Source organism: Lissotriton helveticus, chromosome 10 (genome assembly GCF_964261635.1).
Source record: "Lissotriton helveticus chromosome 10, aLisHel1.1, whole genome shotgun sequence".
In the NCBI taxonomy this organism is placed as follows: domain Eukaryota; kingdom Metazoa; phylum Chordata; class Amphibia; order Caudata; family Salamandridae; genus Lissotriton; species Lissotriton helveticus.
In genome coordinates this window covers 238,057,349-238,070,277 of record NC_136071.1, presented here as the reverse complement: position 1 = coordinate 238,070,277, position 12,929 = coordinate 238,057,349, and the positions used below count along the sequence as shown (strand labels likewise).

The window sequence follows — 12,929 nt, the reverse complement described above, 5'->3', positions numbered from 1 at the left end:
GTCCTTTAAAATCTGTGTAAGAACTTAAAATGTATTAAACGAAGTTTATAGTTAGGGGACAGCGCTGTGAGATGGCCATTGTGAAACTTTAAAACAAAGCTAGACTAAGTTCAGTACCTCTGCAAAATAGACACAAGCTGTGACATTTAATATGATTTTGGAAGCATATGTTCTCCGTGTGCAGACAGCATGTTTTTTTTCTACTTGTATTCCTTTCATTTATCTTGCATATGTTGCTGAATGTGCCTGTTTTATTCCGGTTGTGTCACAGGGTGAAGGCGTGAATGAGTCAGTGGATGGATGAATGGACACGAGTGTAAAGATGAGTGATAAAGTGCGTGTATGTTTATTTATTAAGTGCCTAAATTCTTCAGTGACACAAAAGGCACTTTCATTCATAAGTCAGTCCTATTGGCATTGCCAATGCTTGTTCCAGAGGAAACCTTAAAAAAGACTCCGGACGCTGAGAGGAAAGCTGTAAGCAATAACAACAAGCATTTACAATGCAACGGTTTCGCCTTTGGAAAAGTTTGAGCTATTGGCATTGTAAATGACAACATTTGTATTTATGTGTTGGTTTTGAAAACAGATAAATAAATGGCATTGTCCTTTACATTGCCAATAGCTCTAACTTTTCCAAAGGCGAAACCGTTGCATTGTAAATGCTTGTTCTTCCTTCCTTTGTTCTCCCCTCTCTCCCGTCATTCGGGGCGGGAGAGGACACGGACGGCGGGAGGGGGTGGGAGAGGACACGGACGGCGGGAAACGTGCACAGGACAGCGAGGGGGGGGGGCGGAAAGGCACACGGAGGGGGCGGGAATGGACAGACTTTCAGTGAAAGGGGAGGGAACGGGAAAAAACGTAACTCCGCCCTGGGAAAAAATCTCGGGAACGCCCCCGAATCTGGTCCGGCCTTGACGGACAGATCCGGCACTCAATGGCTAGCCTCCATTTATGGAGCTAGCCAATGAGAGCCGGGGGACGTCCCCGAAGTCCTTATGGTCAACATAGGATTTCAGCTGCGCAGAGCGCAGCCTTCGGCAGGCGAAACCCAAAAAGCATATTGGGTGTATACCAAGACCAAGTATTGAACTGCTCTAATGTATAAAATACATGTTATTGCTTCAGTAACAACCATCCAACACCACTAACTGTTGCACAATATTTAGCTTTTAGCTTGAGAACACACAACTCCTAAACTGCACAAAATGTATACAAAAGTCAATTTACTGTTTCACTAGTAACACCTCAACTGAGCACCCACTGAAATAATTGTACATGAAATATAGTTTAATACTGCAGTGGCAGCTACCTCCTCTGTATAAACTGCACACATGGCAGCAAAATGAATATTATTTTTTTTCACTGGCACCCAACACCTCATCATAAACCGCACTAATCGCACCAAAATGTAATTTCTTAGTTGACTGACGTCTTCGCCTAATAATAAACTGCACGAATTTAAGCAAAATATTTAGTTTTTTTGTTTTCACTAACTAATATATAACAATTACGTGCACGAATTGTTTATATGTTTCATTGCCAACCAAAATGTGAGAATCAGAATACCAGCAGCTAAATGTGTCAGGACATGTCAGGGCCTTTTCAGTGCACACAGAGAGGTAGGAAGACCTGTCCTGTTTCTTGGTTAGGATTCTTGAGTTGTATTTTACACACTCTTACTGCCTCTCAGCACCAAGATACTGTCGAAATACCCTGATAGCAACCATAACCTGCACCCACTGTAACCAAATAGAGTGTATTGTTCCACTGACAACTGTCACCGAAAAGTGAATGGCACAAACCAGAACAAAGCCGATAATGTACTATTTCACTGACGACCATTTCACAGGGTGCACTGTTTGAAACAACAAAGCAACATATATTCCTTAGTGTTTCACTAGAAACACCTAATAAAATGAACGGATTTGAGTAAAAATATAGTTTATATTTTAAGATAAAACGAGGCCCGAAATCAAACTTCACAAATTGGAAGAAACCCTGTGGATTACCGTTTCATGGACAGCCATCGTCTGCTTTTAATTAAACTGCACTTTTTAAAAATTAATTTAGGGACACTATCTTGGGCTATTTTTAATGCTCTTACTGCTAAAAAACAGATAAATTGTACTGACTTTTATTTCAGCGATAGCTAAAAGCAGGAAATACTAATTTACGTAAACATGTGTTGTATTTAATAACGTTCGATGTACATGTGTTTTTTTATTTCGCTCAAAGTCATATAATGTAATAAACTTGGCTAAACAGAAATGCGTGGTCTGCTATTTCAGTGTCCACTAAGAACAATAAATTGCCCTTATTCTGATATACATACTTTATTCTTTCACGAATATCCGGTGTCTGAATAACTGCAGTTACGCAAGAAAATGTACATACAATATGTATTGATTGCCATGCAACAGATGCGAAAGAACTTCGGCTTTTCTAAGAGAATCGCATTCACATTCATTTCCAGAAAATGTCAGAGTGACATTGCTTTCTTACACCAGATCCACTGATAAAGGTTGCCCCGGAACAAAAGCCCAAAGTAAAAGCAATTGAGTTCCAGAAAAGTCTTGTAATATGTGTGGCGGTCGCAAAGTTTCAATGTTTGAATTTGTCCGGAGCGTGTAGCACGGGCGAGAATAGAAAGGCGCCTGGGAGGGCAGATGGGAGATCAAAGGCATGCCTCCCTGCACATAAATCGCCGGCACTTAAGCGAGTTGTAGTGCACATAATTTATACTTGATGAAATTCAGGAATCGCGGCGCAACCCCTGTTGTTACCTCCGTGGCGTCTGACGACATGTGCCAGTGTGTGGGGAGGCTTCTCCAAGCACATATTAACCGAGGCGCTGTTTGCATGTCAAGCGCAGTGTCGTGGTGTGCACTTGTCAAACTTCACATGGGATTCAGAAACCCTCAGCCCAGAGGAAAGCTCTCCGGACGCGATGTGATTACGGGAATCATTCTGAGAGTTGCAATGAAATACGCCGAGTGCGCGCGCATGTGTGTTCCCGTGGACGTTTTGGTGGCCCATAACTTCCGTTATTAAAACATCCCCCTTGACAGACAGACGGACATAAACACCATCCACACATACAATGTCCACACACATCATGTCCACACACAGCTATAATCACACACGCGAAACACACATACCATATAAAAACACAAACCCCACACATACCATGCACAAACACACACTGCGCACACACATATCCCATGTACACACCATGCACACACCACGCAAACACGACCATTTCATACACACACCGCACACACATACACACAGACACACCCCACATCACGCACTCACATACCGTGTATACAGCCTCCATGTGAACCCACGCATCTGCCTTGCTCGTCAGTTTCTTACCATGAGCTGTAATGGGATTTGGCAAAAGCGCCCCGTTCTATCTTCCAGACAGATGCAGCTGCCCCAGTCATGTCCATGAGAAGGATAAAAGCCCTCACCTGCGAAGGATGACTTCCAGAAGTGCGCGCCCTGAGGCTGCTCCTTGGCGCAGTACACGCCGCCGCTCCAGCCGTTCGCCAGGGTCCACGACTGGTAGCCGTCCATGGGGATGTATGCCTCGTGCCTGGGCTCGCCCGGCCCGAAGCCGGACACCACGTCGATGTACCCGGGCATGGGCTGGTAGGGCCCGGGGTACCCCGGGAAGTAGGAGACTTCCTTGGCCCGCGAGGATCCCTCGCTGCCCTGCGCGCTCGCCCCGCTGCCCAAGGCGGGCACGTCCATGTACTTCTCCACCGGGAAGGCGCCATGAGGCGAGGGCTTCAGGGCGCTTTGCTGCACCCCCACCCCGTGCGACATGCGGCAGCTGTAGTATCCGTTCCCAAAGTGGTAGCCATAGCCCAGGGAGGGCGCGCCGGCCCCATCCTTGCCGGAGTCCAAGCGCGCAGCGCCGGACGACCTCCCCGGGCCGGAGAAGGCGAAGCCAGATGTTGCTCGGCCAGCGGTGGGCCCGAAGACGTTGGGGGAGGCGAGGAAGCCCCGGGCCTGGCCGCTGGAAGAGGTGCCCTCCGCTCGGAGCCCGTCCATGTCCCTCTCAGGGGCCTGCGCACGGCTCTCTCCTCCACCCCCGGCCAGGCATGGCAGAGCCAGGCATCCCCCCAAGCAGGTTAGGTCACCGCGGTGCGGTGATAAAAACTAACCTCCAGCCAGAGGGAGGGAGAGGGGAGTAGGAGGAATGTGTGCGCAGCGTGCCAAGTGCAAGGCCATTGGCCGTCTGAGGCAACGTGGTCCTGAAGCGCTTGGGAATCTCTGCCCTCAACCCCCAACACAAGGTGATCTGGGCCCACTCCCCTGCGCACAGGCCCTCCTGCAAGAGGAGTCTGCCCCCAACCCACTATCCAACACTGAGGCCTCCAGCACTCTGCCCCCCCTCGCCCCCAACCACCACCCGCCATCACAAGGAGGGCTCTTGCCTCCAGCACAAGGACTACCCACATCCGGCATATACTTCTGACGATTTTATCAGATTTCAGAGCCTATTTTCCCTTCACTGTAAGGTACGAACCCTTGCACGAGCTACAGATACATCTACGTGTTTCCCATCAACTCACTTTCTACACGGACGGCGGGAGAGGACACGGACGGCGGGAGGAGGGCGGGAGAAGACACGGACGGCGGGAGGAGGGCGGGAGAAGACACGGACGGCGGGAGGGGGCGGGAGAAGACACGGACGGCGGGAGGAGGGCGGGAGAAGACACGGACGGCGGGAGGAGGGCGGGAGAAGACACGGACGGCGGGAGGAGGGCGGGAGAAGACACGGACGGCGGGAGGGGGCGGGAGGGGGCGGGAGAGGACACGGACGGCGGGAAACGTGCACAGGACAGCGAGGGGGGGCGGAAAGGCACACAGAGGGGGCGGGAATGGACAGCGCATCTGAAATCACTTTCAGTGAAAGGGAAGGGAACGGAAAAAACGTAACTCCGCCCAGGGAAAAAATCTCGGGAACGCCCCCGAATCTGGTCCGGCCTTGACGGACAGATCCGGCACTCAATGGCTAGCCTCCATTTATGGAGCTAGCCAATGAGAGCCGGGGGACGTTCCCGAACTCCTTATAGTCAACAAAGGATTTCACCTGCGCTGAAAACCTGCGCAGAGCGCAGGCTTTCGGCAGGCGAAACCCAATAAAGGTAGGCATTGACAGCTATCTGAAACAAAACTTTATTTTACAGCATGACAGAAGGAAACATAAAGACATCTCCACATTGTGAGCAGAACCCGTGAGCGGCGCCGAGAGAGCTGAGTGCAGCGGGGCCTGGAAATTTATTGTTTGATTAAATTCGATGTTGGAAGTCGAAAAGAAGAATGGACATAATAAACGAAGTGACTCACAAACCAATCACTCCTTTGTAGGTCTCACCATGACTGCTACCACCGTCTTCTGCCTAATCTTGGCTTTTATTTTAAGGGGAAAAAATAGCAGCGACAGAACAATAAACAGTAATTGCAATACAAACCAGCAGTACGTTTTACAGGCCCGAATAGGTTGCCATTGCCATTGCTTGTTTTATTTTGTGCGCCAACGTGAGCTTTTTTCTGGTAAACCTGTGGGTCATGTTAATTTGGCTTCTGACAGAAATTAAGAATCTGTGTCAGGTTTGGTGCATTTGAGTTTTCCTTTTCTACGTATACTTGCCTCTACTCCTTGGGAAACTGGTCTCCACCATTGTATACTCTCTTTACTTTCCTGATCCTGGTTGCCCCACTTCCTCTCTAGTCCCTGGGAGGAAGTGACGCCCGTTTGGTGGCTATAGACAGGGCCACTGGAAGTATGCAATAGTATGGCGATGTTCGCTTAATTATAGATTTGCTGATTTTGCTACATAATCTGCAGATTGTAACCCCACAAAAAATGTTTCTAGCTCAAACGGTTCAAAAGTTACTAAAAATGCGACGACACATGTTGCAGTGCAGTGGAAGGACCTTTGCAAAACTGGACTGGTCACCTTTCCGCTGCCTATTGATATATTTGAGTGTTAAATTGGTACTAATGTAATGCAACTGAGGCCCAAAAGGTTATCAAGTTTGAAAATGAAGAAAAAAATGAAGCAATTCTGTTACAAACTGTGCCTCATTATGCCACATACTTTGCTTTTTTCTGCCACATAATTTACTCAACCCTGCTGCACAATTTAGCCATTTCCTGCCGCATAATTCCAGTGGCCCTGGATATAGACAATGTTCAAGCTGCAGGGCGCAGACCCTTCAACAGGGCAGTTCCAGAACTGTTAGAAACTGTCAAGACGAAATGTACACAGCATTTTACCCGATCAATGGAGAAGGAAAAAACACATTTTGCACATGGTAAATTCACAAACAAACTGAGCAACACATGTGCATCTAGGTTAGGGGTGGAGAGATGTGCATCAGACATAAATATAAGGACATTCTCTTCTTTTACAGAGGTTTGTGCTCAAATCTAGCATTTGCAGAAAGAGGTGACCCATCCATGCAGGCAAACAAAGGGACATAAACTAAGGAGCCAAAGTGGAGAACAATCAAATTAAAAAAATGAAAATGAAAAAACATTTGAGGGCGCAGACTGCCTTGTGACGCTAGGACGGCAGGAGCCTGCAGATTGATTACCCACCCCTGATTTTAGATCCCCTTCTTTGATGTAGGTCCTTCCATGACACAGGACTCATGCAGCAGAAGAAGCATTGCCCCCCCCCCACTTACATTACACCTTTAGAGCAGTGGTGCAGCAAGGGATGAGCGATGAAATGTAGGATTCCATTTTTATCCCCAGATGAAGGATAGAAATGAAACCATTTACATAACTTGAGCACTCATGCCACTTACCCCATTGGAACCACCTGCCGCCCCACTTCCATGACCCTTGCAGAGTCCCTTGTTAAAGTACAACAAACCACAGTCTATTTACCATGAATCACTGTCTCCTGCTCGCAGGTGAGGACAACACTTGTATCTAAAGTTGCGTTAACACCAAAGCACCCTTGCCATTGATTGATTCTCTTTTTGGCCCATTAGTCTTGGGGTGAACCCTAGCAGAGTCAGGCTTTAATTTGCTAACCATCTGTTTGCCCTTACTGGCCAGTTCCAGCAACGCAGGGGCTGCTGGTGCTGTGTCTGGGCTTTGGTTAGCCCATCTTTTTTTATTCTTTCTCCGTGGCGGCCCTGTGGTCTGACATCCTAAAGCTCATGGCGTCAAAGACCACCACCCATCCATCTCTCTCGTGACTGGTTATTGTTACCAGGAAGTTTGACCCTTCTCCCTCTGCTCTGCCTTTCATTCCATGCCCCACTGAGCTGCAGCGGCCTAGGAGACTGCGACCCTCGCCTCCTCCTGCCACAAGTTTGGTTGTGTGTTGGTGAGCTTTCGGATAACATGTTGCCCAGGTACACCTGTGTACTCTCTTTTGAGTGCCTAGAACATGGCTCCAATAGGATAGTTCAAAGAGCACAGGCCAATCCCAACACAACCCTTTCACACTCTTTTGGCTAGTGCTTGCACTTCCAGTTTAGGTAGGCTTCCTGGCGCCAACCTACCTCCCCTCCCACATTTTTTTCTCCCCAAGTGGGGCAGGTAGCGCCATCTTGCTCAAGTGAGCCATACACACTAAGGCAAGCTTCTTGATGCCATTTTGTTCTGGTGCACTCTACGCACTTCAATAGCCTATGCAGGCTGAGCCTTTGGACTTTCCATGCAATGACTTGTTAACGCCAGTGCAGTTGAAAGTGTTCTTCCCCACCCAGGTCGGAGGAGTGTCAAGGAGCCTACCTACTATGATAGCAGGCCACGTGGTTTAGAGCATCTCAGACTATAACTGCCTTAATACTCATGGTGATCGGTTGAGGAAAGGCAGTGCAGAAAAAAATGCATTCACACATTTGCGAGGAGCAATATGTGCATATAAATATTTGAGCATAGAGTACATCGTCGCCATTTGTATAACAGGCAAAGGAAATGGTAGCATAGCTGTCCCGCCTACCTTACCGCCTCATCAGAACCTTGAACCAGTTCTGTGAGTGTAGTTATTGCATGGGGATATGGAAGTGGGAGGTGTTAATTCACCCCTTTCTTGTGGGGCCTAGAGGCTGGCCAGTCTTTGGGCAAATGAGAAGGTTTCCTAATGGCTGCCTGCGTGTAACAAGAGGGAGAGAGAGGACTAGATAGCTAGTCCGAGTCCCCGAGGGTTTATATGTGATTAATCAAAGAGGACTAGCTTAAGTTGACCAAAGTGTTACAGTACTCTAATTAGTTCTGTCACGGGCACCTTGTTGGTGTATTCATGAAGCCCTCACCCACCAACCTAGTTGGTGGCATGCTTCATCATCGGGCCCACCCAGTGACACCTAGTATGTCCCGGGTGTGCTATGACGCCTGATGACAGCGGAGCTGGTATATTGCTGAGAGTGCAGTGAGTGAGGTTGAGTGAGTTGTGATTTAAAACGGCTTGGTGGTGGTTCCAGTACCCGAGGGTAAATTAAATTTTAATAACTGGGCCATCACCAGCGGTTAAAAGTAAGGCTACAGGACGCGTAAGGGTGGCGAGTTACTGCCCCCTGCGTCCTTCAGATGGTCGAAATGTTTCAGCCAGTGCCTTAAAGTATTCTGGCTTTCCTCAGGACCGTTTTTTAAAATGGTGTGGTGAAATAAAACAGACTTAGTGTTGTGGTACAGACTATGTGATACACTCACTAAGGCGTTTTTCTATATGTGAGAGGGGGATTCCCTTCTCATGCATACGCTTTGGGTTATTAGCCAAGGCTTCCTGGAGGGAAGCGGTAAGGGGATGACCAGTCTTTCTGGTCAGTGCCTGCCTTGTACCTGTTGTCCCGCCGTCATCCTCCGGTATGGCTGGCACATGAAAGACTGGCATGACTATGGTAGAGTCAGTCACATGGCGAAAGTTCTATAATTATATTACCAGGAATTTGTGTTGAGCATTCTATAATTATAATACTGGACATTTTTGTTGAGCATTCTAAAATTATAATACTGTACATTTGTGTTGAGCATTCTATAATTATAATACTTCGCATTTGTGTTGGGCATAGTACGTAATGCATTCTCTCTTAGAACTTCATAACAGAGGTCAGTACTAACAACTGAATATACTTGTTTAAATCGACCTCAGGAGAGGAAAGGCTGATTCAGACTTGATGGGACTCAACACCCTGACCTATCGGCCACAAACAGACTCATGAATCAAATTCTTAACTCCAAAATTACCCTACAATCAAGGGAATTATGTAATTTTGCGACCACAGTGAGTTATCATAATGTAGCATATTATGGTTTTGCTGCATTTGCAACACAATTCACTATCTGCTGCATAACTTGATTCCAAGAAAAAAAAAATCTATTATAAATGGATCACTAGGTAGTAAAATGTCGTGCAGTCCAGTGGCAGACTCTTTGCAAAGGTTCAACTGATAACCTTCCAATTGCTGGTTATGTGTTAATCTTATACTGATGAGATGAAACTATTGCCAAGACACAATTATTGGGTGTTAAAAGGTCAAATAGCGAATAATACTGCCTCAGAAAGTGCCACAGTATGCCACATCATTTTGTTTTTCTCGTAGCATAATTTATTCAACCCTGCCGTATTCATTCCAGTAGTTTACAGGTTACACAGTAACTGAAATGGCTGTCACAACAAACCTATAGGTCAATTGTGGTGGGCAACTTGTTTAAGACATGGTAATCCCACTGCACCTCTTCCTAATAATATTTAGATGTGATGTCTTTACTCAAGTCACCCTTAATTCATTACTAGGTAGGTCATAGGAGCCAAAGGAAGAAAGGTTTATAGGAAATTTAGATCCGATAGCTTAATCTGGCTATGTTTCAGTCTTTCTTCTGTGACATTCAAGATGGCTGCCAAACCATTTTCAGCCACAATCGAAGGAAGTTGTATCACTGAATTTAATAGATTTTTTGTAGCAAAACCTATGTTCTTTAATGTGCTTTTTCCATGATCGCCTGCCTGCGGGCTTCAGGCACCTAGGGTGGGTACCCCAGAGTCACTAACTTGGCCAATCTGGAATGGCTCACTGATTAGACAATTCTATGAAATCAAACAGATCTGAAATGATTGACATTTGAAAAAAACAGTATAGGCGCGCACTGGGATTCTGCCGCTATCCAATGGGCTTCTTGTCTTGTTTCCGTGTTGCCTGCCAGGAAGCTTTAAATGATGCAGCAATCTCTCTGCGATTGTTGTATATCCGCAATTGAGTCTATTTATTCTTCCGAGACTCCTCTCTGCGCTGATAGATTTCCTCGGTGAAGGGCCTGATAGAGAGGAAATAAAGGAAGGAACAAATGTCAAAAAGGCATTAGCTGATAAGATATCTCCTACCTGTCTCTCCCTGACACCAGCTTAGGAAGACACTGGTTTGGGAGCCAAAAGGCTAATGCTGTATTCTCAGTACCTCAAATATTTGCTTATCCTAAGTGTGATTCGCTTGAAGGTTGTACATTGTCAGCATAAAAGTGGCACAGAGATTCCAGCAGAATCAGAATTTAATTGCTTATATAGGTAATGAAACAGCGGAGAAAAATCCCTTCAATAACCATAAAGTGTGCTATGTTATTATTTCTTTTTACACATAGCATATTTATTTTTATATTGCATGTTTTAGTCATGCTTTAAGTGTTTGCCCGATGTAGCTATTTCTGTCACAAAAATGAAGTTCTATCCATACTTTCCACATTTAGTTTGTATCACAAACAGAAACAAGAAATATCCTCCTTCTGGACTGTCTTCATTCAGACACGATGACTCAGAGCCGCATGCAGGTGCCTGCTTTTTTACCCCTATTTATTGAGCGGTACTTTCTGTGCCCTCAGACTCAGAGTATACCTGACACATAAAGAATCAAAAACAGTGGCCTCATCTTAATTGGAGCCTTACTAACTCCAGAAAGATCACTCAGCAGAAAAGGGAGTAAGGTGTGTGGGGTGGAATCAGTAGTTAAGATAGACTTTCTACCAGAAAGAGCAATATCAAAGGTAAGTAAGTTACTCTTCTGATGGATACTTCTAACCACAGATATCTGACCTTGTGCATCAATAGTAAAGCAGTACCCACCTAAGGGAGGTGAAACTGAGAGTGGATTGTACAGGTAAAAGTCTTGAAGAAACAACTAGCCTTGAGAATCAATACAGTAGTGTCAGGTTAAAGTATGGACGAATGTCAAAAAGAGGAAAACGCCCAGTCGGAGCTCTAGTCGCAGTCTTTGCCATGGTGAAATGAGCCATAAGGTCCTAAGAAAAATCCTTCCTGGCCAAGTATACCATAGTTTGATGTAGATGAGAATCAAATGTGACATGGTCTGTGTCTGGACTGCTTTCTTTTCTTCGCACCAACAAATTCAACAAAGAACTGATTGTCCACCCGTTGCTCCTTAGTTCTAGCTATATAAAAAAAAATTCCCACTTAAAATCAAACTGAAACAGCCTATTCTCATTAGGTGGGACAGAGTTGAAACCAAGGCCGATAGCCCAACCTGCTGTCCTGGGCTTTAAGTGGGATGAAGAAGCTGGGGGGTCTCCCATCAGGGCGTGGCCCGTGTAATTAAAGGCGTGGCTTAAAACACTTGAGCTAAAAATCTGTACTTAGCATAGTGCGCTGCCCCACTGGTACTTTACTGCTTCTGTCCATTCATCCAGATATATGACACAAATAACATTACACCTATAAGAAGCCGGGACTACTGGCTTTGTCAATGGTTGTAAATTGCATGAGATAAATAAGCAACAACTATGACTTTGTTGTATATAATATTGAAAATGCTTCAGTTCTTGTGGGCGAGGTTGTGGCTAAGGCTAGAGCAGCCGACCTTCGAGCTGAGAAAGCAGGTTGGAGCCCAACTTTGGCTCAACCTCCTGTGATTCAAAACATGAATATGTCCTTGTGTAATGTAACTGGTGCTCACGTTTGCTTCAAGTTTGTGCTATATAAAACTGAAAAATAAGTCTCTTTGAAGTTACATCATAAGCAGTGACAGGTGGTACTATTGCAGAGGTAAGCTTTTTTTTCCCCACCCTGGGACCCGTTTCGGCACCAGCTTTTAAGAACTTCTGCTGCTGAGCACCAGCAAGACCTGGCCACTTAAAGCCCTGCTTTTGTCACACAGGAGCCATTGCAGGAGTTTCCGGATACAGTCAGGTGACTGGGAAGACTCTTAATGGAGAAAGCGAAATCTACAGTTAGAAGTATCCATCAGAAAAAGAGTTTTACCCCTGGGAAAAAATGTGACAATGAATTGTGAAACCATGTGTAATGTAATACTAGCACTGCTTAAAAATAATTTAAAGTAATATATTTTTACAAAGAAATCCTAATGTATACTACTATAATAAAGGAAGAACTTTCAGCCTTTGAGGCGGGTAAACTCGGGAACCACAGCGCCAATCCACACACCCGATACACCGTTGGAATCGTCAGGGTGTGTAGATGGTTATAGGCTATATAAATAATAAAAAAACGTTATTTAAAAAATTTACAGTAAAAAAAAAAGTAGTCCCTCCGAAGTAGCGCCGGCCGCGACATACGTGCTCACGTCAGGAGCGCGGGGAGGAGCGGTGTCCAGGAGCGCGACGAGGAGCGGCGGACATGGCGCGGGGAGGAGCGGTGACGTGAGGAGCAGCGGACAGGCCAGCGGCGGTGCAAGCAGCGGACAGGTTGGAGGAGCGGCGGCTGAGGTAAGGGAGCGGCAGACATGGCGCGGGGGAGGAGCGCTGACGCCAGGAGCAGCGGACAGGCCAGCGGCGGTGCGATCAGCGGACAGGCGGGAGGAGCAGCGGCTCAGGTAAGGGGACCCATGTCGGGGCAGGCGGGGGACGGGCTGGGCGGGGGCCCGGGCTGCAGGAGAAAAGAGAATGATCGCGTGTTTTTATGGTGAAACAGCAATCATTAACA

At 46.4% G+C, this 12,929-nt stretch overlaps 1 protein-coding gene and 1 pseudogene across 1 annotated transcript in view; both read right to left on the bottom strand.

Annotated features, from left to right (window-relative positions):
* Positions 1-2,261: 2,261 nt before the first annotated feature.
* LOC144785138 (homeobox protein Hox-D13 pseudogene) lies at positions 2,262-4,062 on the bottom strand (annotated as a pseudogene).
* Positions 4,063-9,568: 5,506 nt separating this feature from the next.
* PEMT (phosphatidylethanolamine N-methyltransferase) overlaps positions 9,569-12,929 on the bottom strand; it is a 1,176,780-nt gene continuing 1,173,419 nt past the window's right edge. Inside the window, exon 7 of the mRNA XM_078665209.1 lies at positions 9,569-10,297. Within this exon, the coding sequence (XP_078521335.1) occupies positions 10,243-10,297 (55 nt within the window). The 3' untranslated portion in view covers positions 9,569-10,242. The remainder of the gene's footprint in view (positions 10,298-12,929) is intronic.